The 23,903-nt window shown below is 51.4% G+C and overlaps 1 protein-coding gene across 6 annotated transcripts in view; it reads right to left on the bottom strand.

Moving 5' to 3' along the window:
- The window catches only part of Cfap46 (cilia and flagella associated protein 46), a 93,103-nt gene extending 69,694 nt beyond the window's left edge, over window positions 1-23,409 (bottom strand). For 2 of the 6 annotated variants that reach the window (XM_074078021.1, XM_074078023.1), the window contains exons 1-13: window positions 23,101-23,407; window positions 22,737-22,861; window positions 22,402-22,533; window positions 21,634-21,698; window positions 19,733-19,897; window positions 18,851-18,974; window positions 18,263-18,357; window positions 17,296-17,406; window positions 12,536-12,635; window positions 7,160-7,258; window positions 5,471-5,661; window positions 1,056-1,284; window positions 636-756 (exon numbers count right to left, since the gene is read on the bottom strand). In XM_074078021.1, the coding sequence (XP_073934122.1) occupies window positions 636-756; window positions 1,056-1,284; window positions 5,471-5,661; window positions 7,160-7,258; window positions 12,536-12,635; window positions 17,296-17,406; window positions 18,263-18,357; window positions 18,851-18,974; window positions 19,733-19,897; window positions 21,634-21,698; window positions 22,402-22,533; window positions 22,737-22,861; window positions 23,101-23,149 (1,606 nt within the window). In that variant the 5' untranslated portion in view covers window positions 23,150-23,407. Of the gene's footprint in view, window positions 1-635; window positions 757-1,055; window positions 1,285-5,470; window positions 5,662-7,159; window positions 7,259-12,535; window positions 12,636-17,295; window positions 17,407-18,262; window positions 18,358-18,850; window positions 18,975-19,732; window positions 19,898-21,633; window positions 21,699-22,401 lie in introns of all 6 variants that reach the window. The other 4 variants (XR_012449577.1, XM_074078024.1, XM_074078025.1 and 1 more) reach the window with 4 other exon arrangements.
- Window positions 23,410-23,903: the final 494 nt, after the last annotated feature.

The following is a 23,903-nucleotide window of genomic DNA, read 5'->3' as shown; positions in this document are numbered from 1 at the left end:
ACTCAGCTTTGACCCATGGGGTATCAAAAACAGACAGGCAGCCCCAGGGCCACTGTCCTTATGCCTCAGGCAATGCTGTGGGCTGAACTTGTCCCCAGAGAGACTATGTTGGAAATCTGCCCTTAGGACCTCAAAACTCCATGAGATGGGGTCAGAACAGAGGTAGATAGAAGAGAGTTAGGTGGCCCTGACTGGGATCTTTGTAAGAAGAGGATATTAGGACAGATAGGCAGAGGAACACCAGTGATAACTCAAGAGGAAGATGACCATCTACCAGCCAAGGAGGAGCCTCAGAAGGAATCAGCCCTGCCACACCTGCCCCTCAGACTTCTGGTCTCCAGAATGGTGAGAAAACAGACTTGCTGCTTAAACCCTGAGCTGTGGTATCCTGCACCAACAAACAGCAAGGAGTAGAGACAAGCTTCCCCAGCACCTCCGGAGACCAGGACAATGTGTCATGGCTGAGGTTGGCAAGGCCAAGTACAGGTTCAGACCTGCAGGCAAGCCCTGTATGGTCCTCATCCTTATCTAGTGGTGGCCTCAAGACAGCACAGGCCCAGGGTGGCTCCTGAGCAGCGGAGGAGCCTCTGAAGGCAGGAATGTCCTGGGCTCTTGGAGCAGAGTGTGCTGCTTACCTTTGGCCTCGTTCTCACTGTCCAGCACAACCTGGAAGGTGTCGGGGGCAAGGGCCAGCCCCGCGTTCACCAGGAGCGCCCGCTTCTTCCTGACATTGTCTTTCAGGATAGCTTTTTTGGCCTGCAAAAAGAAGAGGTGGTATAGTGAGCAAGGTCCCAGACAGCCCCTGCCCCAGGACTTTTGAGAACTCTTGTCCTTGGGCCTTCAGGAGAGGTGCCCTGTGGTCGCTTCCCATAGCACAACAGCTGCCCTCTGGTGGGCCCTGGACAGCTCCCTCCCCGCAGAGCCCCACAGCTTAGCCCAGGTCTTGAGCTTGGGTCTGCATGGCCTCTGGTCCCCCTTAGCCCCAGGGTCCCCCTTGGCCCCCTTCCATCTCTCCTCTCAAAGTGGCAAGCCCCCACGATGGCCTGGCCCTGCACCTGTTCAATGGCCATGATAGCCTTGTCCTCGGCGCGCTCAGGGGACTGGTACAGCATGGTGCATAGGCTCAGCCGGTTGAAGGCCGTCTCAAGCTTGTCCTGGTAGAGGTGCAGGCCATCCAGGCACATGGCCTTCCGCAGGTGCTCCATGGCAGGCTCCAGACGGTCCTCGTCTTCTTCAATGTGTGCCAGCTCCATGTGCACTTGACAGCGTAGCAGGGTCATGAGGCTGGAGATGGGGACATGTGTTAGGAGCCCTGCAAGGCTGCCTGCCTGGCAGGCATATGGGGCTTGTGTCCAGCCCTCCAGCAGGAGGCAGGGGATGGCTTGGTCACCCAGGAGGCTTTCCAACATCCCTCCTGTCACACCCTGCCTTGTCTTGAGGCCTCACAAAGGAGGACAGAGGGATGGCGACAATCCCTCCAGACAACTGGAGCCTATCTGGCAAGAGCTACCAGGCCTTGGGTTCAGGTTGAGAAGCAGCAGGTGGCAAAGCAGGGTCAATGCCAGTGACAACTGCTGTGACACAGGACCAGGTGGGCCCAGCATGCATAGGACCATGCAGCTGGCTGCTCACACCTCCACCCCAACTACCATGATGCACCCCTCTCTTCTAGGAGGCTCTTGGAGCCACTACCATGGCAGGTGCAACACAGCTCTGTGAACCCCCATCTCTCCAACCTGCAGCTCCATCATTGCTCAGGCTGTTCTGGAGACACACTGGCCAACTGCCCAGAATGCCTGGCCATCCCCTGTGGGCCAACTGCTGCTGTTGCTGCTGCTGAGGCTGTGTTGGGGTTGGGTGGGGCTGGCGAAGCCCTTGTGTCTGAGCAAAGTCTTGGCTGGGGACAGCACAGGAGAGGCCGCCTTAAGCACTGCCTCAGGGCACAGCATTAATGCACCCCACAGACTCTGCTGAATGAAGATTCTGTAGGAGCCATGACTTTCCACCATGGCAGAGAAGTGAAAGTGACATGGACACATGTGTAACCTCAGAGAAAAGAAGCAAGACTTTGAGGCCATTCAGAGAAACCCATGGTGTCAGGAACTTGAGCTCTGCAGCCCAAAGGAGCCAAGAGCCTGGGGCACCATGACTGCAGCTGAAGGCAAGGTAGGAGGGACTCTGATAAATGCCAAGGTGAGGCCTATGCTTCCAGCCAGGGAAGCAGGGCCCACAGACACTACCCGTTATCCAGAAGGCAGTCAAAGTTAAGCTGCTTTCTGATGACCTGGAGTCAGGGATGAAGAAGCCAGCTAAGGTGGGAGTGGTGTCCAGCTGGGTACAGTGCAGCACCTGGACAGCAGGCAATATGCACCCTGAATCCCACCACATAAGAGTCACCTAGATCTGGATGGCCCAGGAGGGTGACTGAGGGGCCAGGAGCTGCACACAGAGAGGAGCCCAGCAGGCATAGCCAGAAGACTCACAAACCAGAGTCCACAGCCTCCCCAGCAGGGGGACTGGCCAGCTGGCAGGCCTTCAGATTCATATTGTTTTAGTTGTTTTTGCTTCTAACAATGACAACGTAAACCCTGATGGACCACCCTGACTGACAATCACACACTCACAAAACCAGACTACACGTGGGGCAGCTACTCCAGGCATAGATAAGAGGCAGCACAAGACTGCAGACCCCAGGAGGAGGAAACTGAGGAAGGAGCTGGTGATGGATGATCTCCCTGGTGGTCACAGAGCAGGTAGAGCCCAGCATCCTCCAAGCTGAACTGGCAGGGGTCAGAGCACGGGGCTGCAGGGAAGTGAGGACCATCCAAACCTCTGCTCAAGCAAAAACTCAGGCCACAGCCTGGAGAAAGCTGTAGGGGGAATGGCGTTGGAGGCTAAATCCCACCAGGCTGGGCTTGGGAAACACCCTCGACCTCTAGAAATACAGCCGAGCAGAACAGAGAACCCTCTGTGATTTCAACGCAGCCAGCTGGCCCTGACCAAAACCCACATTTCTCTGAAAAAGGTAACAAAATGAAAAGACTCTTCAGGATATCACCGCCAATGCTCAGAATCGAGTGAAAAAAATCACAAGACATGCAAGCCAATAGAAGAACGCCACCCATAGTCAGGGCACAGGTGGTCTGGTTTTGGACTCACTCGGTCAATCCTTTAAGGGAGACGTTACCATATAAGTATCATAAACGTGTTCACAAATGGAGGAAGAAACAGGGTATTAACGAGTAGAGAAATGGAACCAGAGAAAATGAAAATACTAAAGCTAACAACTTAGTAAGCGGAAGGAGAAAGGTCCTGGCTGAGTGTACAGGAGGCTGGAGCAGCAAAAAGAGAGCCTGGGAACCTAAGCACCGGTGAAACTTCCTACCAGAGAGGAAGTTTCAAAACTAAACGAACAAATAAATAAACAGGACTGACCGGGAAGCTGGAGGACATCCCACATTCTGGCACATGTGCAGCCAGTGTCCAGAGGAAGAGAAGAATGGGTTTGAAGAATATCTAGTAATCCCCCAAATCTGACAGAAGCTTCATTTACATACCCAAGTGTCTTAGACAACCCCACACAGAATTAAAATAAACAGGCTCCCAGGAATATCACAATCAAAACACTGAAATCAAACAATCAGAGATACAAACTTCAAAACAGAAAAGAAGAAAAAGATGCACATGGAAACCATGGTTAAAAGACTTTGACTTTTCATCAGAGAGCATGGAGGCCATAAGGAGAAAAACCAACTTCAGTGTTTAAAGAACAGAACCTGCCAACCCAGCCTTCAGTAATAATGAAAATATTATCCAAATTGGGGATGAAGTGGGTCGTTTCAGATCAGCAGAGCTGCATCCTTATCCCCAGGAAGATGGGAAGGAGGGTCCTTAGGCTCTGCTCTGCAGAGAAGAGAGAGGAGACCTTGAACGTGGCACAGATGGGGAAATACAAGAGGCCTTTGTTTTCCTGCAGTAGAAGATCAGCCAGCAATGGGTACAGAAAGAGTGTGGGGTACACAAAGTCTGCACCCCTGTGGTGGGAAGAGGGAGTGCCGAGTGACCTTGCACAGACTGTGCCAGGAAGGATGTGTGGCTCTGTGCTGAGGAAGCTCCCTGCCACTGCTTGTGCAGTGGAGATGCCAAGAAGCCAACAGAGGAAATGCAGTAGGACTCAGGACATTCAGTCAGCCCCAGGGGAGGCAGAAGGGAGCATCGGCAGGCTGAGGAGCAGAGGGCATGGAGAGCACCCAACAAGGTGTTTGCTTGGAAGCAGAGGCCAGCATATTAGACAGAAAAGCAACACTCACCCACGTACTGTCTAAAAGACGTGCTTACAAATGTTTTCTCAATTAAAGGAACAAATAGGGTCAGTGTTCAAGGGCAGAAACAGATATGCCACACAAACAGCAGGTGCACGGAGCCGGCATGGTAGGATTCACATCAAATGCTGGAGACTTCCAGGGGAGGCATCTACCAGAGCTGTACCCTGACGGCTAAGGGAGGGAGGGGCCGACCATGCTTCCACCCACATCTGGAAAAGCCATTGTTCTCTAACTGTTACAGCTGTCAGATAAAGACCAGGACGTAGAAGATGGGGCCACACGATCGTGGAGTTGGGGGGGGGTGTACTGGGAAAAGCCATGGGGTCCTTTTGGGACAAAGGGCTCCCTCCTGAGCCTCAGCACAGGTGAGGGGTGTCTCAGACAGAAGACCCCCCCATGGAACAAAAGGAACAAGATGAAGCAACCTCCAGGCCCAGATGACTATGTTGTTGAATTCTATCCAATATTTTGGGGCAAAATGGCAAATAGTCCACAAAATCTCTTGAGAAATGATTTCAGAAAGACATGTTGCAACCCGTTTTATAAAACCAGCAGGACCTGGGTGTCAAACCTTCCAGAGACAGAAGTTTTGAGCAGGCGTGTCACTCAGGCTGCCAGGAGGCACAGGAAAGGTGCTCACCCTAGGTCTCAGGGAAGTGAAAAGCGTCTACTGCGAAATGCAGGTGCATCCCTACAGGAATGGCTGGAGTTCACCGATCGATAATACTGTGTTGAGGCTGTGGAGCGACTGGACTCCCAGGGTGTGGTGTGAGCAGGGGGCTACTGGGAAGAGGGTCTCTCTCAAAATGGCGGTGCATCTACTACACCTCCATGGCTGCTATGAAGACGAATTTGCAGCTTCCTTTCCAGCTTATCTTAACCCATGTCCATCAACAGGTAAAGACAATGTTGAGTATTTGTCCCAAGGGATACTAACCATAACAAGGAAAGGACCCTTGATGTGACTGAAAGCCATCACTGAGTGGGCTCAAAAGGACATTGCACTCCGTGGGCTCAAGAGCAGGCGGTGTGGCCACGGGGACAGTGGAAGCTGGGCTCTACCCACATCTGCAGCACAGAAGAGCTCTGCCCTGCCCTCCTCTCTGCCGGCCTGTGGGGACCCTGCAGGACAGGTGTGCGCCCACCTGTCCACCTTCTCCAGGATCTCAGCGATGTTGGTGAGAGGCTTCCGCAGGTGGTACCGCAGGCTGTGCTGCAGCAGGGGCAGGCAGGTGTTCCACTGCGTGGTGCACACCACATGGATGGCCCGGGGGTTCCCCAGTCGGATGGAACGCTGCAGTGCCATGTCCAGCCTCTTGATGATGCTCAACAGGGCCTGTAGAGGACACAATGAGCCATCTGTGAGGGCTGTAAGGCCGGCGCTGGTTACCAGCACGGTCACATCATGACCTGGGACAGCGGGCACTGAGGGGAGGACAGGGCAGCAGGATGGACCACGTGCTTGGGTGTGGCTTGAAGTGCCTGTGAGAAAGGCAGAGTGACCCTTCGTGGAAGGGAGCGGATGCCTCCAGGACACTCTCCTAAAAGGCTTAGAAGTGTCTAGAGGTCACCATGTCTCTTGGAGACAGATGGAGTCTGTCTTGATCTTGCCTCTTTATCTACATCCCTGGTTGTTAGTACTCAGAGAACATCTCTGGTGTGTGCTATGCAGCCTTCCCAGCAAAAAGGCTCTGGTTTGGAATTTCACGACTGTGGACAAGACTCACCATGCTCTAAGCCTGCCTCAAACCAGACTGAAGCCACCCCACCTGTGCTACGCTTGGCCATGTCCCCCTGGCACCCAGGGGCTTTGCCCTCATGCTGCTTCTGAACTAGGGGATTGAGCCTGCACTGGGGACTCATGACCCTGTCTGGTGGCTAAGATCTAAGGCAAGTCTGTCAGGAACCAATGGCACAGCCACTGAAGTCCTCATGGGCAGAGGTGCAATCCACAGCTCCATATTCATAGCCAGTCTCCACTGCAGTCTCAACACAAAATGTGGTAGCCCACGTGTCCTTGTCAATCAGCTTTCAAGTCAACATTTATTAGCTGACCACCACACGCTCGGCTCCAGCACAGGTAGCAAGCCAGCAGTCAACAATCTCCCTGAGGGTGTTGGCCCCACACAGGCAGACCAGAAAGGCACAGATATCCACCACGGGTGATGCAAGCCAAGGATGGAGAGAGTTGGATGTGGAGTTGAGGACCCCTGTCTCCCTCCCATGTCCCTATACTAAATGACCTGCAGGGCATTCCCAAGCATAGGCAGGCCAGAGTAGCCAAGGCTGGCTGTGACCCTGCAGACAGGTATGATGAAGGCCTCACCTCAGCACAGAAGCCTCTGTTAGGAACCATGCCAGGAGGGTCGCCTCAGCGCCTATCAGGGATACTTGATATCATCTGTTTCAATAAGGTTTTTTTTTTAATTGCAAAATTCCTACTGAAGAATAGTCTATGTGATTTCTGGATCTGCTTTTTCAGTGTCTGCAATTCTACCTTGCAAAAGAAGTTGCCTGCTCAGTGACTGTGCCTGGGACACTGAGCAAGTCTGCTTCCAGCCAGACCGGTGAGGAAGCAAGAGAACTCTGTGGGTGCCCCAGGTCCTCTGCTATGATTCAGCCTTGTCCTTCAAGTGTTCAGGCCCAGCAGTTCCTGGTGAGGAAGTGTCACAGCTGGCCACACCCCCTGCCCAGGGCACCAGCACAGAGTCCAGCAGGAGGGCCCACGTCACATCCTCAGAACGCTCAAGCCCGGCACAACCTCCACACTCCCCAGTCCCAAGAAACCTGCAGAACAACACCACGTGTATGGTGACTCAAGGTTAGGGCTTTACCTCCACGGCTGTGCGGATGTAGACTTTAACTTTACTTTCAAGTCGCAAAGCTTCCAATTCACACTCCAGACATTCGATCTCAATCAGTTTCCCAGGATCCTGTCAATACAAACGGCTTTTGTACACATGGAACCTTCTAACGAAAGCCAGTGTGAAAATTCGTTAACCACAAGACCGTTCTGCAGCAGCACTAATGTACTAGGTAGAAATTCAGCAAGTGAAAAGCGTGGTGAGGACCAAGTTGCATAGGCAAAGTTTCCTGTTTCCAAAAGATGCAAAGGCGTAAGTGAGAATGCCGATTGTTCTTTTTCACCTTTTTAACACAGGGAGAAAAGCTCATTAATTTCAGTGGACCTTGAATTTTTAAATAATCAAGCCAACTTAGATAACTGTCCTCTGAAATTTAGCAAACATGATTTTCTTTTATCTTTTATTTCATCTGAGCCTGGGATCCTGGCATCAAGTAGCAAGAGCTCTGGGATTTGGTGTGGGATCCCCTGCCCTTGGGTCCCTAGTTGGCCTGGGCTGGGGAGGTGACTTCCTTACCTTCTCACCACCGTGAGCACCGCAGGATTCCCGGTGTGGGCCTGTCCCGGGACCCACCCGGTGAACCGGTAAGCGGTTGGTTATGAGCAGGCACGTGGCCAGAGAGTTCCTGAATTTTTCATAGCTCAGTGGGGCCATGTTCTAGCTTCTGAATAACAAGGAGGCACTGTAGTGACATACAGGCCCCTCTGTACACTGCCCAAGCCAGACGAGGCTCCGGCAAGTTAATTGGAAAACTCATTTCCATTTCAACTGGCAATTTTCATCTGTCGATTTTTTGGCGAGTCTTTTTAAATAGCTTTGTTAAAGTGTAACTCATGTACAGTAAGCTGCAAACGGGTAAAGTGCACGATTGGCAAGCTTTGACGCTCCTGGAGACCCTCCTATGATGGAGACCGAGGCATACCCACGACTGGCCTGTTTCCCTTGACCCTGCCCCTCCCCGCCCAGCTCTCCAGCTCTCCAGCTGATCTGCTTTTGCACAAACCCAGGGAGTGGGTGACCAGGCCTCACGGAGCTGCAGTCACTGTCCTCTGCCTCGCCCTCCAACTCACGCAATCACTTAGAGACTCATCCACATGCAGCTAGCTCCCTTGCCAGCGGGGGCCTGTGACTGCTCGGGGCACTCCGCCATCTGCTGTCGCGACTCCGTCGTCACAGGTACTGCCAGTGCTTGGGTGGCCATTACAGGCGAAGCCGAATGCCGTGTGTGAGCGTTTGCATGGAGGCGGGAGGCCTGGGCCTTGCACCATCGCCAGACTGCTCATTTATGTTCCCTCGAGCGGAGTCTGAGGTCCGAGGTCTCTCTGCATCCTCACCCACATGTGGCGTGGACAAGTCTAACTTTCAGCCATTCTGGCAGGGGTGTGGTAAGCTTGGCAGGAAGTGATGTTCATCTTCTTTCCATTCGCGTGTAGGTTTTTTGATGTTTTTGCCATCCACGTATCCTCAAGCTTACGGGAAGCACCTGCTTTTTATGCTTTCAGTAACTCTGGATTCTCTGCAGCACTAGGTCAAGTTCCTAATAATGCATCTCTCTCCACCTCTGCTCTGTCTCGTGATATTGGCTTTTCCCAAAGCACCTTGATTTCGCTGAGCTTCTTTATTGGTCTGGTTCCCATTTTATGCAGTTCTGTCTGAATATTGTCACTCCACACTTCTCACTTTGGTTTTCTTTTGCTATCTCTTTTTGGTTTCTTAAGAGGGAGCCAAGCTCAACTGCCTTCTTCCAAATCCTGCTTTAAAGGTTTCCCATAAATCATTACAGGTGTTTTCATTTTCACCCAGCTTAAAATACCTTCTAATCTCATTCTGAAGGTTTCTTTGACTCGTGGAAACGAGTTGAACTAACTACACTTTTCTGCACATTTAGAAGCATCTAGCTTAGTTTTCAAATATTTGACATTTTTAATATCTTTCTGCTGTTGACCTCAAATTTGATTTCATGCTGGTCAGTGAATACCTTTAGATTTATGTGGTTTTTGTTAGCCTGTTATGTAGTCTGTCTCAGCAAACACTCTGAGCACTTGAGAAGATGGTGTATCCCCTGTTTGGAGTGTGTGCTTTAAAGCTGCCACAGGTCAGGTCAGTACCCCAAGCCTTTTACATTTTCTCTGATATTTTTATATCCGTTTACCTATTCTAGCAATCATTCAGAAAGAATGTCAAAAGCACTGACTTTAATTTTGAATTCAATCTAGTTTTCCTCACAGCTCTCTATCAGTCTTGCTTCATTTATTTTAAAGTATGGTTACAGGTATACAAGCTTTGAAACCTGCCGCCTCCTCTCTGCTGTGACCCCTTCTGCCTCATGAAATGACCCTCCCTGTCATTACTCACACACTGTGGAGTGCAGATCAGAAGGTGCCATTTGCCAAGGTGAGTGCAGCTTCCTCTCCACCCTGGGTTTTCAGTCCACAGTGTCTCACTGAACTTGGGCTCCTGTAGACAGCATGGATTTGGGACCTGATTTTCTCCAGTGTGACAGTATTTGCCTTTTAGTTGGGATATCTAGGAGATTTACATTTACTCCAATTATGGCACAACTGGATTCAGATCGAATATACCCATTGATATTTGCTGTTTGTTCTGTCTTTTCCTTGTCCTATTTTTTCTCTTCTGTTTTTCTTGAATTAACTGATTATCTGCTATGGCTCCATTCCATCAGCTTTCTTTTTTCTTTTTTTGTGGTGCTGGGGATGGAGCTCATGCCTACTAGGCCCTCATCTCCTCATTTAGTTTTCTGGCTGCATCTCCTTCTGATGTCACTCCAGAGGCTGCTTCAGGGCATATGGTGCCTGCCATCTCTTCACCAGAGTCTACCCCACAGAATGGGTGCACCCCCTCTAGTGCACAAGCACCATGAACAGTATGCCAGCACAGGTCATCTCTGCTCCTGCTATTCTGCTGCTATGGGTACACACCTTGTTCCACCTGCCAACGACCCCACAGGACACCCCATTGTCTTCATTTAAGCAGTCAACTATCTCCTCCTGTCTTCTGCTCTGTACGCACTCAGCTTTCTGCAGGGTTCCTTCTTGCTGTGTCTTGCTGGAAGAATTTCATTTACAATTTCTGTGAGTGGGGGGGTCAAACCCTTTCTGCTTCTCTGTATTTTAATAAATCTTAAACTCTTTAAAATATTTCCTTTGGCTTTGAAAGGCATTTTCTCTCAGTATAGATTTTTGGCTGGTTGTTTTTGGTCTGTATCTTAAAGGCACCTTTGTCTTTTGGCCTTATTGTGTCCAGCAAGAAATCTGCTCTCGCTCTTATCCAGCTCCTCATACAGGATGCTCCTTTTTCCTTCCTTCATGAAGATCATAAATCCAGCATTTTGGGCCATCATTTCTTCAGTTATTTTCCATTTCCCCTTTCCATCCTGTCCTCCAGGGACAGCACAGCATATCCTTCTGCTGGAAGCTGCTGCATTGTCTCCACACTCCTCTGTGTTTCATTTTGGGACCTTTCCATTCCACCATTTTCAGGTTTGCTCAGCTTTTCTTCTAAAATGGCTAACCTGCTTTAAATTCTGTCTGGTGTAGTTTCTTCTCAGCAGTGTAGTTTTCATCTCTAGAACTTCAGTTTGGGTGCTGCATGTGCCTTCCATGTTTCTAGCTAACATAAATGTTCAGTCTCCCTACTACCTTTGTGAATGTCCAGAGCACAATTATAAAAACTGCACATCTGTGTCAGCTACTATTATCTGCATCAACTCTTGGTTGGTTTTGATTGACTGCTCATCTCTTCAGAATATATCATATTTCCTGCCTCTTTTCATGTCTGCTAAGTTTTAATTTTTACATCGTTGCATGCTGTAGATTTTTGTATTCTTATACTCTTGGTAACTGTCCTGGTCTTCAACTGTATTACTTGGAAAAAGGTTGCATTTCTAGTCTTGCTTTCAACCTTTGATATGCACAATCAGAATGTTGATAACTTTTTTCTGTTGCTGAGACAACTCTCTTCTGAGTCTCCCTGAGACTCCAGAATTTCTGCACACTGCTTGGGGACAGAAACTATTCCTGCTGTGTGACATCTGCAGTGTCCCCTGGTTTCATTTCACCAGATGGAGGTTCCTCCCCAGTGTGGGGGTCTCCTCAGTGCATGTGCAACCCAAGCTCAGCTGGAGATTCAAGCACACCTGCAGACCCTGGAGCTCTCAGTGTGCTACTCACTCCTCCCTAGTCCTCTGTCCTATACCTGCAGCTGCATCTCCCCCTGGCCACCAGGTTAATTTCCAGGCTCCACCTGAGGTCCCCTCCACTTGCCACAGTCCTCAAGCTCCAGATGGCCAGGCATCACAGGACTCATCCCACTTGTTTACCCCCTCCAGTTCCTTCATGATCTATTGTTTAGAGTGTTGAAAATCATAGTTGTTCATATTTTGTTTGTGTTGCTTCAGGTTTGAGGGCAAATGTGGCTCCTTCTACACCATCTGGTTCAGAAGCAGGAGTCTATGCAGTGTGAATATGGCACTTTATACAACTTCCCTGTTTGGGGAAGACTCACTTATTTCTGGACAGCCCTATCAAATTGTGCATTTGTTTTTATTTTCATGCTACAATCTCCCAAGTGTGTGTGTGGGGGTGGGGGGGGCGCCAAAATGCCTGATGTTGAGGTTCAGAGCTGGGAATCGATCCCTACTTTTCCCTACTATGCTGCTCTTCCACCTGGTGTTATTCTCCCTGCTGATCTCTGGGTGTGGCCTGCCTCTGGGACCCCTCAGCTGTGGGCCAGCCCTGTGGGGAAGACATACAAGGAAGGAGCTTCAGGCCCCAGAACCTGGCTGTGCACCCTTCAGACAGGTGGAAATATGTGGCCTTTACCCAATCACAGATGCTTCCTGGGCACCACTTAAGGGCCAGGCATTACGCCAGGAAGTGGGGGTGAAATGGGGTGCATATCAGACATGCCCCATTGTCTAAGGGGCTGCATTTCAATAGGGAAGGACAATAAACAACAGTGCACTCATCACACTGAGCATGAAGACAGCCAACAGTAATGATATAGCAGGCAGTCAGCTGGAAGACCTATGCACCAGCCAGTGTGACAACTCTGACCCTAGATGCACCAAGGAACATAACAAAAATGGGTGCTCGGGAGGCTGAGATGGGAGGACTGTGGCTTGAGGCAAATAGTTCATGAGACTATATATTAACAGAGCAAAATGGACTGGAAGTGTCGTTCAAGTAGTACAGCACCTGCTTTGCAAGTGCAAAGCCCTGAGTTCAAACCTCAGTCTCTCACAAACAAAATTCTGCAGCCCTCAGGTCATGGTTCTGTGAGCTGCTCCTAGCCTCCCTTGGTGACAATTGTCATTAAGCCACTTACTTTGCTTTCAATTTTCTTCAGGTCCAAGATGCAATTAGAGACCATCTCCTCACATTTCAAGGTCAGAGAAAGACGAGCTAATTCAAAAAGCAAAAGTATTCTGGAAAGAAAGAAGCAAACAAGCATTGGCTCAGTAGGGGCAGGAAAAGTGCACCCGTGCAGCAGAGCCAATGGCTGGACTCTGTTATAACAAGTGGAAGCTAAAATATGACAGAAATAATGAAATAAAACGACTAACCAGCTACAAGTCCCTGTGCATTGTCCCTGCCCTCCTTTGTGCTGCAGGGCCTCACAGCACTCAGTGCTGTGTCCATACCTTCAGGCCCAGGTCTTCAGGCCAGCACAGATCCCAGGGAGGCACAAGGCCACACCGGGTGGTCACCAGCACTGCTCTGCATGGCTGCTATGAGGCGCTGTCACTGCCCACACCTGCAGCTGGGTTAGGAGTGAGGCCCTCAGGTGGGTCATGACCCACTTGATGTAGCCCAAGGCCTTTCTACCAGGACAGCACATTCACTGTCACCAACCAGTGTCTCTTGGTAGCAATCAGTTGGCTGATGGTAAACCTACATGTTTATAGGCGTGCAGGGGCCTACGATGGCCAAACCACTTTGAAAAAGAGCCAAGCGGGTGGAGGAAAGGACGCCACCCTTTATTTCAGGACTCCTCGTGAGGCTGTAGGAATGGAGAGTGAAGTGTACATAGAGGCCAGGGCTTCTCAGCCTCACCCCTGCCTTCTGTTCCACTCTGTCCGCTGGAGGCTGTCCTACATCTGTTGCACTGCGGCTTGCTCCCACCAGATGCCAGCAGCCTCCGCAGTAGTGGCTACCAAAGTGTCCCAGACATTGCTGTGTCCCTGGCGGGCTGGCCCACATCTCCTCTGCCTTTCTGGGTGATATCACAAACACAACGGCCCACAGAGTCACAGCTATGGCACTTGGTGGTGCCTCTTTCCTCTCACCAACCTTGGGCTGATTAAGGCAGGAGGCCACTGTGGGAAGTGGTGAGGGTCCTTCTGCTGCCCTGTCCCTGCTCTGCCTGCCCCTCAGGCTCTGATCTCCAGAGGCCTGGCCTTAACTCTGGCCTCTCTGTCCCACCTGAGCTCTGGCCACACAGGCCTGCTGGACAGGTCAAGAGAGAATTGTGAAAGGATAAATTGCTGGGTTTTAGGCCAAACAGAAAGTTTCTTTCCCCACTCAGAGTGGCAGACATGGAAGTCCAGGCAAGGTGTCAACAGAGTCCCAGGGGACTCGGGCTGTGGGAAGGACCTGGCATTCACCAGAAGGCAGCTTGGGCTGTACGTGAGGGTTGCCGGGAGGAGGGACACAGAGCATGGGAGCTGGAGTCAGACAAAAGTGAAGCCCCGGACACACTAGAGGCAGAGGCCATCCACCCACTTGGAGGTGGGGAGGCCTAGCAAGGCCTCAGATAGAGGAGAACCAGGCCAAAGGCGACTCCTGAGGACAGCAAGGGCCTCCAGGTGTCCACTGTGGCTCCGATTAGTAGTAGAGTTCACCCACGTGAAAGACCGAAGACAGCGTCTAGCCCAGAACTGGTGGGAGTGACTGTTAGCCTACATTATTTTTATATTAAATGTAACACTTCTGTACATGAGAAGTTATAAAAGAGTAAACTGTAAGCTGGGACAATTTGTTGATATGTAGAGTTACAGAGCTCAAATCTTAACGCGTACTCAGTTGTAAGTGCTTCATACCCCACGTTTTAAAAATCAAGTTAAAGGAACAGAAAATTAACTGAAGGGAAAGTGCTCATAAATAAGTAAAAACTATGTTCAGTCCATCAGTGGTCAGAGGAACGCAGCATGGGTGTGACCTGGCACGTCCCCTATGGGCTCAGAGGTCCTCAAGGTAGAGGCAAGCTCCCGCTGTGTTCTCACTGCACAGTGTCTAGGAATTTCCCCAAAGTGATGAACGGGCCTCAGAAGGGTCTGTTCACACCACCTGAGACCCCAGCCCAGAGCCCAGCCAAGGACAGGCGCCGTGGCTTGGCTCAGCCTGGCTTTAGTTAGAACAACTTGGAGAATGTGATAGAAGATGAAGCCTTCCTTCCAGGAACACACACGCATGTGTACACGGATGTGTGCGCTCTCATTCCTCCCGGCGCGTGGCTACTGACACAGCAGAGCACTGGAAGAGCCCAGGTGCAGACGAGCGCTCGCCTTGCTCAGCTCCCCTCCAGTGACGGGGCACTGGGACTCTGGGCTCCCCTTGCACCTCTCACTCTGCATGGACTGTGTCTACCATTGAGCCCTCCATTCCACGTGTGGTGACCTTGTCCTTGGCTGCACGCAACTCTCGCTCTGGATGTCTCTGGTAAGGCAAGCTGTCATAGGGAGACACTGGGTGTCCCTTGGTCCACAAGGAACTGGATCCTCCCAGCCCAGCCAGGAGAGACCAGGCAGCAGACACCGTCCCGGCAGTTGAGTGGGATCCCTGCCTGTGGACCCAGCCTTGTTTTCATCTGTGGAGTTTGTGGTCATTTATCACAGTCAACAAGCATGCACCTGGATCAGTTTCCTGCGCTGTTATAACAAAGTACCAAATCTGAGAAGCTTAAACAATAGATGTTTCTTTCTGTCAGTCCTGAAGGCTGGATCTCAAAGCCAGGTGTCCCTCAGTGTACTCTGCTGAAGGTCAGGGGAGGACCCCCCCCACCGAGGGCCTCCCCAGCCTCTGGTGCCAGCCAGCAACCCTTCACGCCTGCAGCTTGAGTCTCACCTCCACGGTCCCACAGTCTTCTCCCTGTGTGTGTGTCTCTGTGTCCTGGGAGTTAGGCCCACAGTCATTCAGCATGACCCCATCGGCACTTAAATCGACAAAGGCCCTGCTTCCAGTAAGTTGACGCCAGCTGGCCAGCGTGAGACTTAAACATGTCACTTTGGAGACACCAAGTCCATGATCAAATGATAAATGGAAACCTGTTCAAAACGGTTCTCACAAGCAAAGGGTCAGTGTGCTTCATACACAGATGGTGAGAAAATCGTTGAGCAACCAGAAGGTAAACTCTCAGAAGAGGTGGTCCAAAGGCTCCAAGAATTGTTGAATGTTAATCCTCACAAAACCAAAACAATGGGAAATCTACTCCGTCTTGTGCTCAGGGGATGCCACAAAACAGCTCCTGGGCTGGAGACCGACCAGCACCTTGGGATGCTCTGCCCCTGCTCACCTTACTCCAGGGGCCAGCCCAGGACTCTTCGTAGCAAGCCAGTGCCCAGGGACTCTGGAAACCCAGAAACAGAGCTCATGCCTGGACACTGCTCAAGACAACTGTTAGGGACTGGCAGAGTGGCTCGTGTGGAGTGAGCTTTCTCTTGCTCCCTTGTTACTACCAAACCTAACTGGGCCTAACTGGGGGCTATGGGAGATGCAGAAAGGACAAAGGATAGACAGCCAGACAGGCAGAAAGTGGGGCCAGGTGTGTTGGGCACTAGGGTGGAGACGCACACAGCTTCTTCTCTCTATTAATCTCTTCTCTTTAATCTGTTTCTTTTCTCTATCTTTTCTTTAAGGCCTTACGCCTTTACAATTCTTTAAAACCTTGCTTCTAAAAGTCTTCTTTTCTATTCTTTAAAGTCTCTTTCCTTAGATTCGCTCTGTCCCATGTTCTCTTTAGCATAATCTCTCTTAAAGTTTTTGCTCTCAGACTTGCACTGTCCCATCAGACTTGCACTGTCCCATGTTCTCTCTTTAGCTTTCTTAAAGTCTTGGCCGTCAGACTTGCAGACAATCAACAGCGGCTGTTCCCTCACAATCTTCCAACCAATTCTATCAACCCCTCTTCAGCAATTCCCCTTTGGCAATTCTCCTTCAGCAATTCTCCCTTCAACAATTCATTGTCCTCCTTCATCAATCTCCCTCCAGCCAAAAAACCCCCAACAAAATGCATTCCCCATCAAAAAGCCTCCCTTCATCCAAAAATGTGTCTTTTATATCCAGTGGTAAACAAGGAAGTGGAGCGATGATTCTCGGGGAGGAGAAAGCAGCTGAGCTGCATCTTGCCTTCTCTCTCTCTCCTGTGGCTGGGGCTGTGCCATATCTCAGCCTACAGATTATTTGACACAAACATCTTAGGAAAAGCAGCTGCTCTGCATCTTACTCTCACCCTCTTCAGTGGCTGGGGCTGCGCCCAACTCAGCCTGCAGAACACTGAGTACAACTGCACTTCTGTCCTCATAGGCTTCTCACAAGCAACTCTCCACAGTACAGCACTGTCTAGCAAGCATGAGGCCCAAGTTCAAACCCCAGTAAATCCAAAAAACCTATGAAAACTTGTTGCTGGGCACCAGTAGCTCATACCTGCAATTCTAGCTACTTCAGAGGATCAGGAGGATCATGGTTCAAAGCCTGCCCCAGGCAAATAGTTCTCAAGAGCCTATCTCAAAAATACCCAACACACACACACACACACACACACACACACACACACACACACACAGGGCTGGAAGAGCGGCTCAAGTGGTAGAGCACCTGCCTAAAGCAGGATGCCCTGAGTTCAAACCCCAGCGCCACCAAAAACGAGAGAGAGAGAGAGAGAGAGAGAGAGAGAGATGTTCTACTTGACAAACTGTGTAAGGCTCTTCAACGCAGAAGTTAATTTGATTTTGCAAAGCAGCATAGGAGGCTACAATCCCAGGAGCTCTCCAACAGTGCAAACCTGGAGAGAAATGTGCCTGAACTCCCACAGGCTGCTGTGTAGATATCTGCCAATACAGATTTCAAACCTGAAAGACAAGCACTTACTTTTCCTCTCTGATGGAAGGGAAGCACTGGTGATTGTAGTGACTCAGGTGTTTGTAGGCCTTCTTCAGAACAGAGTCAAGGTCTTCGGGCAAATCATTTTTATCCAATTTTCTAGAATTAATCCAAACACTAAATAGCCAAACGTCCTGTCAGATTTGTGAAAATTATTCCACGGGAAAGATGAACCCATGTATTCCACAGAACAGAGGTGCAAAACGTCCCTGTCCATCCTCCTCCAGATCCTGGCCTGTTCCACACTTCCCCACAATTCCTCAGTCCCAGGTGGAGTCTTTTCTCCCCAGTCCTGCAGGAAAAACTCGGAGAAAAGTGCACAGCCCCTGCCCACCGGACTGCAGCAGGGAAAGAGCCTTCTCCTCTCACAGCTCCAGACCTGGGGCCAGCACTTCCCTCTCTCTGCAGAGCTCCCCGAGATCACCCGACTGCCCCCAGCCTCCACACTGCTGCCACCTCACTCCCCTGAGCCTCCACACTGTGGCCTCCTCACACACGTACACAAACTCTGACGTCCATCTTCCTGACTCCCTCCACCTGCCATAGCAGCTGTGGCAGGTCACGGCACAGCCTCGGGGCACAAAGTCCTTTTGTTCACTTGCCCCATCCCACTGTGTTTTACCCAGGATCTGCTCTGGATTGCTTAGCTCTTGGTCTGTTTCGAGCCTCATCTACAAGACCTGTGAGAAGGGAGGGCCTGGCTTGGCGGGCCTGCTAGGAGCTCTGCTGCCCCTGCAGGTGGCCCCACTGGGCAGTCTTCTCCGTGATGGGGGAGGCAGGACAGGGGGTGGCTTGAGACCCCTAAGGGCCACCAGTCCCGCCTTCCCTAGGCCTGTTCCTGCAGCCCCAAGCACCCACTGACACAGTGTCCCCAGTGGAGGTGACAAGTCCTCTGTGGAACAGAATGGAACTCTGTCCGGGAAAGCTAGAGCTATGTGGTCCGCAGACTACTCACGCTTTCAGAGTGTTAATGTGGAAAGACACAGACAGGCTGATGGAGTTTTTCTTTTCTCTCTTTAACTGAAGCACGTCCGCTAATTCATGGCGAACCTGCCACGAAATGGAGCAGAACGTTAATTCAAGCTAGTAATTAGGTAGCGGCTCAGACTCCATGTTTTGGAATTACTTCATTATTCCTCCTATAAAATTAATTTTTCAATTAAGGTAGATCTTTTCACTAATGAAATTTTATCTTTTTCAGATATAACTTAAGTGGATTCTTATACATTAAAACTAACAGCCAATGAACACTTTGAGGACTCAGTCCTGTAGTAATTTGTATCTTTACACATTTTCTGTTAACCTTTAAACAAACTCGATCCAATTACAAAAAGTATTAGTAACAATGACAGCAAAGATCTTGCTTTGTTTTCCAAAAGTAAGTGATGTGTGCCTTCACACAGAACGAATGGCAGCTCGTTTTCTTGTGTTTGTTTCGTTCACGTATGTTTTCATGTCTCTCAGTTAATGGACTTGTTTGTGGTTTTATGCATACTTTTCTGCAATGATCTTTAGCCAAGTGCTCTTACACCTGCCACCTTACCATGACTGAGAAGATGTGCCGGTACTTGTGTGGCACGTTGGCTTTTATGAAGGGCGCCGCCGTGGAGCAGAACTTGACGGCGTCCTCCTTCCTTCCAGCCTGCAGGTAACACTCAAGAAGTTCCCTGGACAACAGAAATGCAGGAGACATTCAGCTGGGCTGAAACTGTCCTCTTGCAAATGTCCATCAGCCAGGTTATTATACATTAGCAATTTTTCTGTTTCACAAACTTTAGAAAGAGGCCCTGGGAAGCTCTAAGCCATAGCCAGGCTCACCAGGGAGGGCCTGCACCAGCAACAAAGGGGAAAGGAAATTGCTGGTATTTTAGTTACCAAAGACATTTAAAAATGACATTTTCCATGACTTCTTTCTTTTAAAGGCTCCCCAAACGGCCACCCAGGTACCAAAAGCCTGCAGGCTGTGGATTTGGACTTGAATGTGGAGTCTCTGGCGCTGGCACCGTGGGAGCCTGGCCTGCACAGAGAGTTCCCTGACACACAACCTCTGACAGACCCCCTCTTGGTCCAGCTGCACGGTGACCAGGCACTTGCTGATGGTCTGTCCCTGTGACTTCTCAGGGCCAAGATCCTACAGCCTCAGCTCCCCTTCATGGGTGTCCAGGCACCTGGAAGCCCTGCTCACCTGGCTTAGCTATTCTGTAAAACACCCAAGATGCTAAGAATTTACTGCAGTAAGATTTTAAAACCAGGGGATCCCATTTCCTTCACCTGTCTGTTGTCTGCTGGAATATTCAAGTAAGAGTCAACCACAGACTTCCGAAACAACCTTCGGACAAGACCCAAGCCCGGTCCCAACCATGGAAGAGAAAGCAAGAGCATTCAGCCTGAGGACAGTCAGGGCTGAGTGAGGCACCCCTCTCACAGCATCAGCTCAGCTCTCCACTCCTTGTCTTCTTCCTCTGTCTGATTTAACACGTTGACAATTTGGGAGAGGCTGGGGATCACATGCTGGTGACATCCAGGCTTGAGAAATGGCCTCACCATATTCCAGTAGAGCACTGATGCGTTGTACACCAGGAAGTAGTACCTGCAGGCAGGGGTGGAGGTTGCCATGCTGGAGCCTGCAAGCAAGGGTGGCTGTTTCCCTGGCCCCTGGCAGCAGGGGTGTGCAGATGCCTCCTGTAGCCAGCAGATGGCAGTGTCCCATCTGCACTGCTTCTGCTTAACCTGCTTGAGCACCAGAATAGGGAGCCCTGGGGCCCTGTTCTAAAGCAGCAGCCCAGCAGTGATGACCCGGCCATGGCTTCTGAGTCTGGACTGGGCTCCTTACATTCAGTCATTCTACAAACTGATCAGCTTCCTTGAAAACCCACCAGTCAACAAGAGAGGAAAAGGTTTGGAAGGCTCCTTAGAGGAGGTGACATCTGTTGTGACCTGGAAGATGGAGCAGGGGTCAGCCAGGAGTTGAGAGGATGAGAGGGTCAGCAGACAGAATGGGGGGAATACTCAGTGGACAAAGCCCATGTCAGAGCAGATCCCAGGCATCTGGCTTTCCCTGCTGGTGACAAGGCACCATCGGAGAGATTTAGGGGCATAGAGCTTTTACTCTAGGGCCACTCTCTGAATGGACAGTTCTGCCCTGTGGGGTTCAGGTGCCAAATGGTGTCCTACCACTGTCATTGGACAGGCCAGTGCTGCTCATTATCCAGGAAGGAGGTGGGACACTAGGGTGGCCTGCAGACAGACAAGTCCACTCCTTGGCGGAGTCTCCTTGGAGCCCCTCTGCTCCAATGAAGGAGGGAAGTGCAGAGTCATATAGATCTTCCCCTGTGAGCAGGAACTCCCAGTCTAGACAGGTATTCGTTCCCAACTGTGTCCCCGCCCCATGTCACCTTTTGCTGGAAAAGAGTTCACCTTCTCTGCTCCCTTCACCCTGATTCCTCCTCCCTCAGGCTCTTCTCCCTTCCCACAGGGCCACCTGGGCCATCTCCCCCAGGCTTCTTCATATAGGCAGCTCTGACCACCCTCCCAAGCTCATGGTCACCCTTCTGGCCCATCTCCAGTAGTGGAGCCCCACACTTCCGGGGCTCCTACCCAGGGTACTTGGGCCTCCTGCTCCAACACCAGAACAAACTCCCTTTGCAAACACCTACTGTCCTTAGGACCTGTTCAGGGTCAGCCCCCTGGCCCCCATGGAGGGAGGGAGGGAGAGATGGTGGGCTGGACCCTGTATCCCAGCACCTACACAATGTGTAGGCAGGGAAGCCCATCAACAGACAAGCAGTGGACATGGGAAGAAGGAACGAAAGCCTTTCAAATACTGTGTCACGTTGCAAGTGTTACATTAACACCAGGCTATGTGCAAGCTTCACAGTGGCAAATGTTGCATTTGTTTCTGAAGAAGTGCTAGAGTTCCAGTGAGTCACCTCTGCACAGACAGGATGCCTTGGCCACGGGCAGCTGGCAGCCCACCTGGGGAAACCCAGAGCATGACTTTCTCATCCCAGAGATGCTGAGCCTGAAGCTGGGAGTGAGGGGGCTCAGGGGACAGATCAGAGGGAGGCCCATAGAGAAAACACTTGGGCAAGCCATCTACAAATCCTGAAAACCACTGACCACAGAGGAGGGTGCGGCTCCATGGGAGTTTTGTATGAACACGGCCCAATTCTCATGCTAACAAGATGAGTCTATGATCACAAATTCATTAAAAACACAAAACAAAAGCAAGGAGGAAAACTCAACAATCCTCATAGACAGGACCACTGGTACTAAAGCCTGTTGCACTGTCAATTAGAAACAGTCAGCTCAGTCATGCCTACCTACCTTGGTTCTCCTTTTGCAAAGTTTATAGCCTTCATGTACTGAGTTACACAATTTTCAAATTCCTCCTAAAACAGCATAAAGAATGCACAAGTTAATCAGATGCACCACCTGGGTACCCCTCACTTCCGTGAACACCCTCACTGAAGACCACCTGGTACTCAAGCATAGTCAAGGCTCGGTGAAGAGAGCCTGGGTGAGACCAGAAACCACAGCTGCCTGAACTCAGGGCACTGGCCTCCCCCAGCTCCCTTATGCCCAGCTCAGGGACAGCCTTCAGGCTCACAAGGAAGAAAGACCATGACAGTACCATGCAGAGGTAAAAGGGTTATCACACTTGTCAGACATCTGACAAGCAGTGACCAGAGAGAAAAGTGCAAACAGGACACAGTGCAAGTTTCATGTCATGCAGAAAAACGAGTCTGGCTAGTTAACTCCATTTTGCTAAAAAAAAAAAAAATTATCCTTATCTCAACCAGCAAAAACACTTGTTCCTTCCTATTATTGCTTATACTCTCTCTACAACAAAATTAGAGATAAGGGCAAAATAGTTTCTGCCGGGTAGCGAGGAGGTGCGGGGGGAGGTAGGGAGCGGAGTGGGTGGTAAGGGAGGGGGTGGGGGCAGGAGGGAGAAATGACCCAAGCCTTGTATGCACATATGAATAATAAAACAATAATAAAAAAAATTATCCTAAGACTCGTCTAGGCTGCCACCTTCTGGAGGGGAGTGGTGAAGCCCGAAAGGCTGTGGGGGAGCTCAGGTGCACTCACCAGGTTGTCCTCCGACTGTGGGGCACACAACTGGGCCCTACACAGATGTGCTCGGCCCAGGAACTGGGTGACCGGCCCCTTCACCTTGAAGTACATCTGGATGCAGTCTTCACTTACCTCTCGCTGTCCCATCTGCGGGAGAACATGGACGGAAAGATGCTCTTTGGATGACACATTTTTGAAGCCAGGCCACCAGTGGGACCAGCCTGGACCCCTCCATAAGGATCACACACCCATCCCTGCCCTCCCACTGGCCTCTGCGGTCATATACACCCAGAGACAGGGAGGCCCATGGGTCCTGCAGCTATCCCAGTCAGGAGCCTGGACCCAGTCACCTTAAGGGCCTGCTCTGCACACAGCACAAACAGGTCAGGGCTGAAGCTTTCCCAGGGATCCAGTTCTGACTTCCCCAGATTGGCAGACTTGATCAGCTGGTAAGCTCGCTGCAAGGCATCAGAGTCTGTTGAGTAGAGGATGGCTGAAGTGCAAGACCTGGAGAAGGCACAGTCCCAAGGCGGGACCTCCCAGCCCACTGGCCTGTCCAGTGACAACCAGCCCAGGGCCACAGGTCCCTGAACTCTTGGCCAGGTGGCTCAGCGGAGGAGGCCTCTATTCTGGTTAAATCCCTAATTCCTTCTCCCACTGCCTCCTCATCTGCCCCGGGCCTCCCAGGGGCCGGGGCGGCAACCCCAGGCCCACCTTGGTGGCTCTCTGCGTGGATCAGCTCCTGCATGACGACCAGGTCCATGGCGCCACTGTCTAAGATCAGTCAGTAGCTGCCCAGCGGACCAACGGCGGTTGCCTAGAGACCGGGAGGGACGCCGGAGCGTGGGTGGGCGTGGCCACATCGGTCGGCCCCCGGAAAGAGGGAAGGGCATGGCGTGACGTGGCGTGGCGGGACTAGTCGCCACCTGGTTGGCTCAGGGCTACTGGCTCCAGTTGCGGGGCGGCACAGTCTGTGGGTCGGGAAGTAGTCCTGCGCTCCCCTTCGCATTCATTCATACACTCGTCCATCCGTCCATCCATCCGTCCTTCCGTCGTACAAATAGCGGCTGTCCCTGTCATGGACCTGGACAGACAGCTGCACAAATGACACCAAAGGATGAGCACGGCTGGGGGCGCCCGGAGCGGAGCCTGTGGGTCCTAACGGGGCGTGACCGAGGGGGAGTCAGGGGCGGAGCCTGTGGGTGAAGGGCGTCACCGAGGGGGGGGGTCAGGGGCGGAGCCTGTGGGTGAAGGGCGTCACCGAGGGGGGGAGTCAGGGGCGGAGCCTGTGGATGAAGGGCGTCACCGAGGGGGGGAATCGGGCGGAGCCTGTGGGTGAAGGGCGTCACCGAGGGGGAGTCAGGGGCGGAGCCTGTGGGTGAAGGGCGTCACCGAGGGTGGGAGTCAGGTGTGGAGCCTGTGGGTGAAGGGCGTCACCGAGGGGGGGGGAGTCAGGGGCGGAGCCTGTGGGTGAAGGGCGTCACCGAGGGGGGGAGTCAGGGGCGGAGCCTGTGGGT

Source organism: Castor canadensis, chromosome 7 (genome assembly GCF_047511655.1).
Source record: "Castor canadensis chromosome 7, mCasCan1.hap1v2, whole genome shotgun sequence".
NCBI lineage: Eukaryota > Metazoa > Chordata > Mammalia > Rodentia > Castoridae > Castor > Castor canadensis.
The sequence above is the reverse complement of the archived record's forward strand: the minus strand, read 5'-3'. Positions and strand labels throughout refer to the sequence as shown.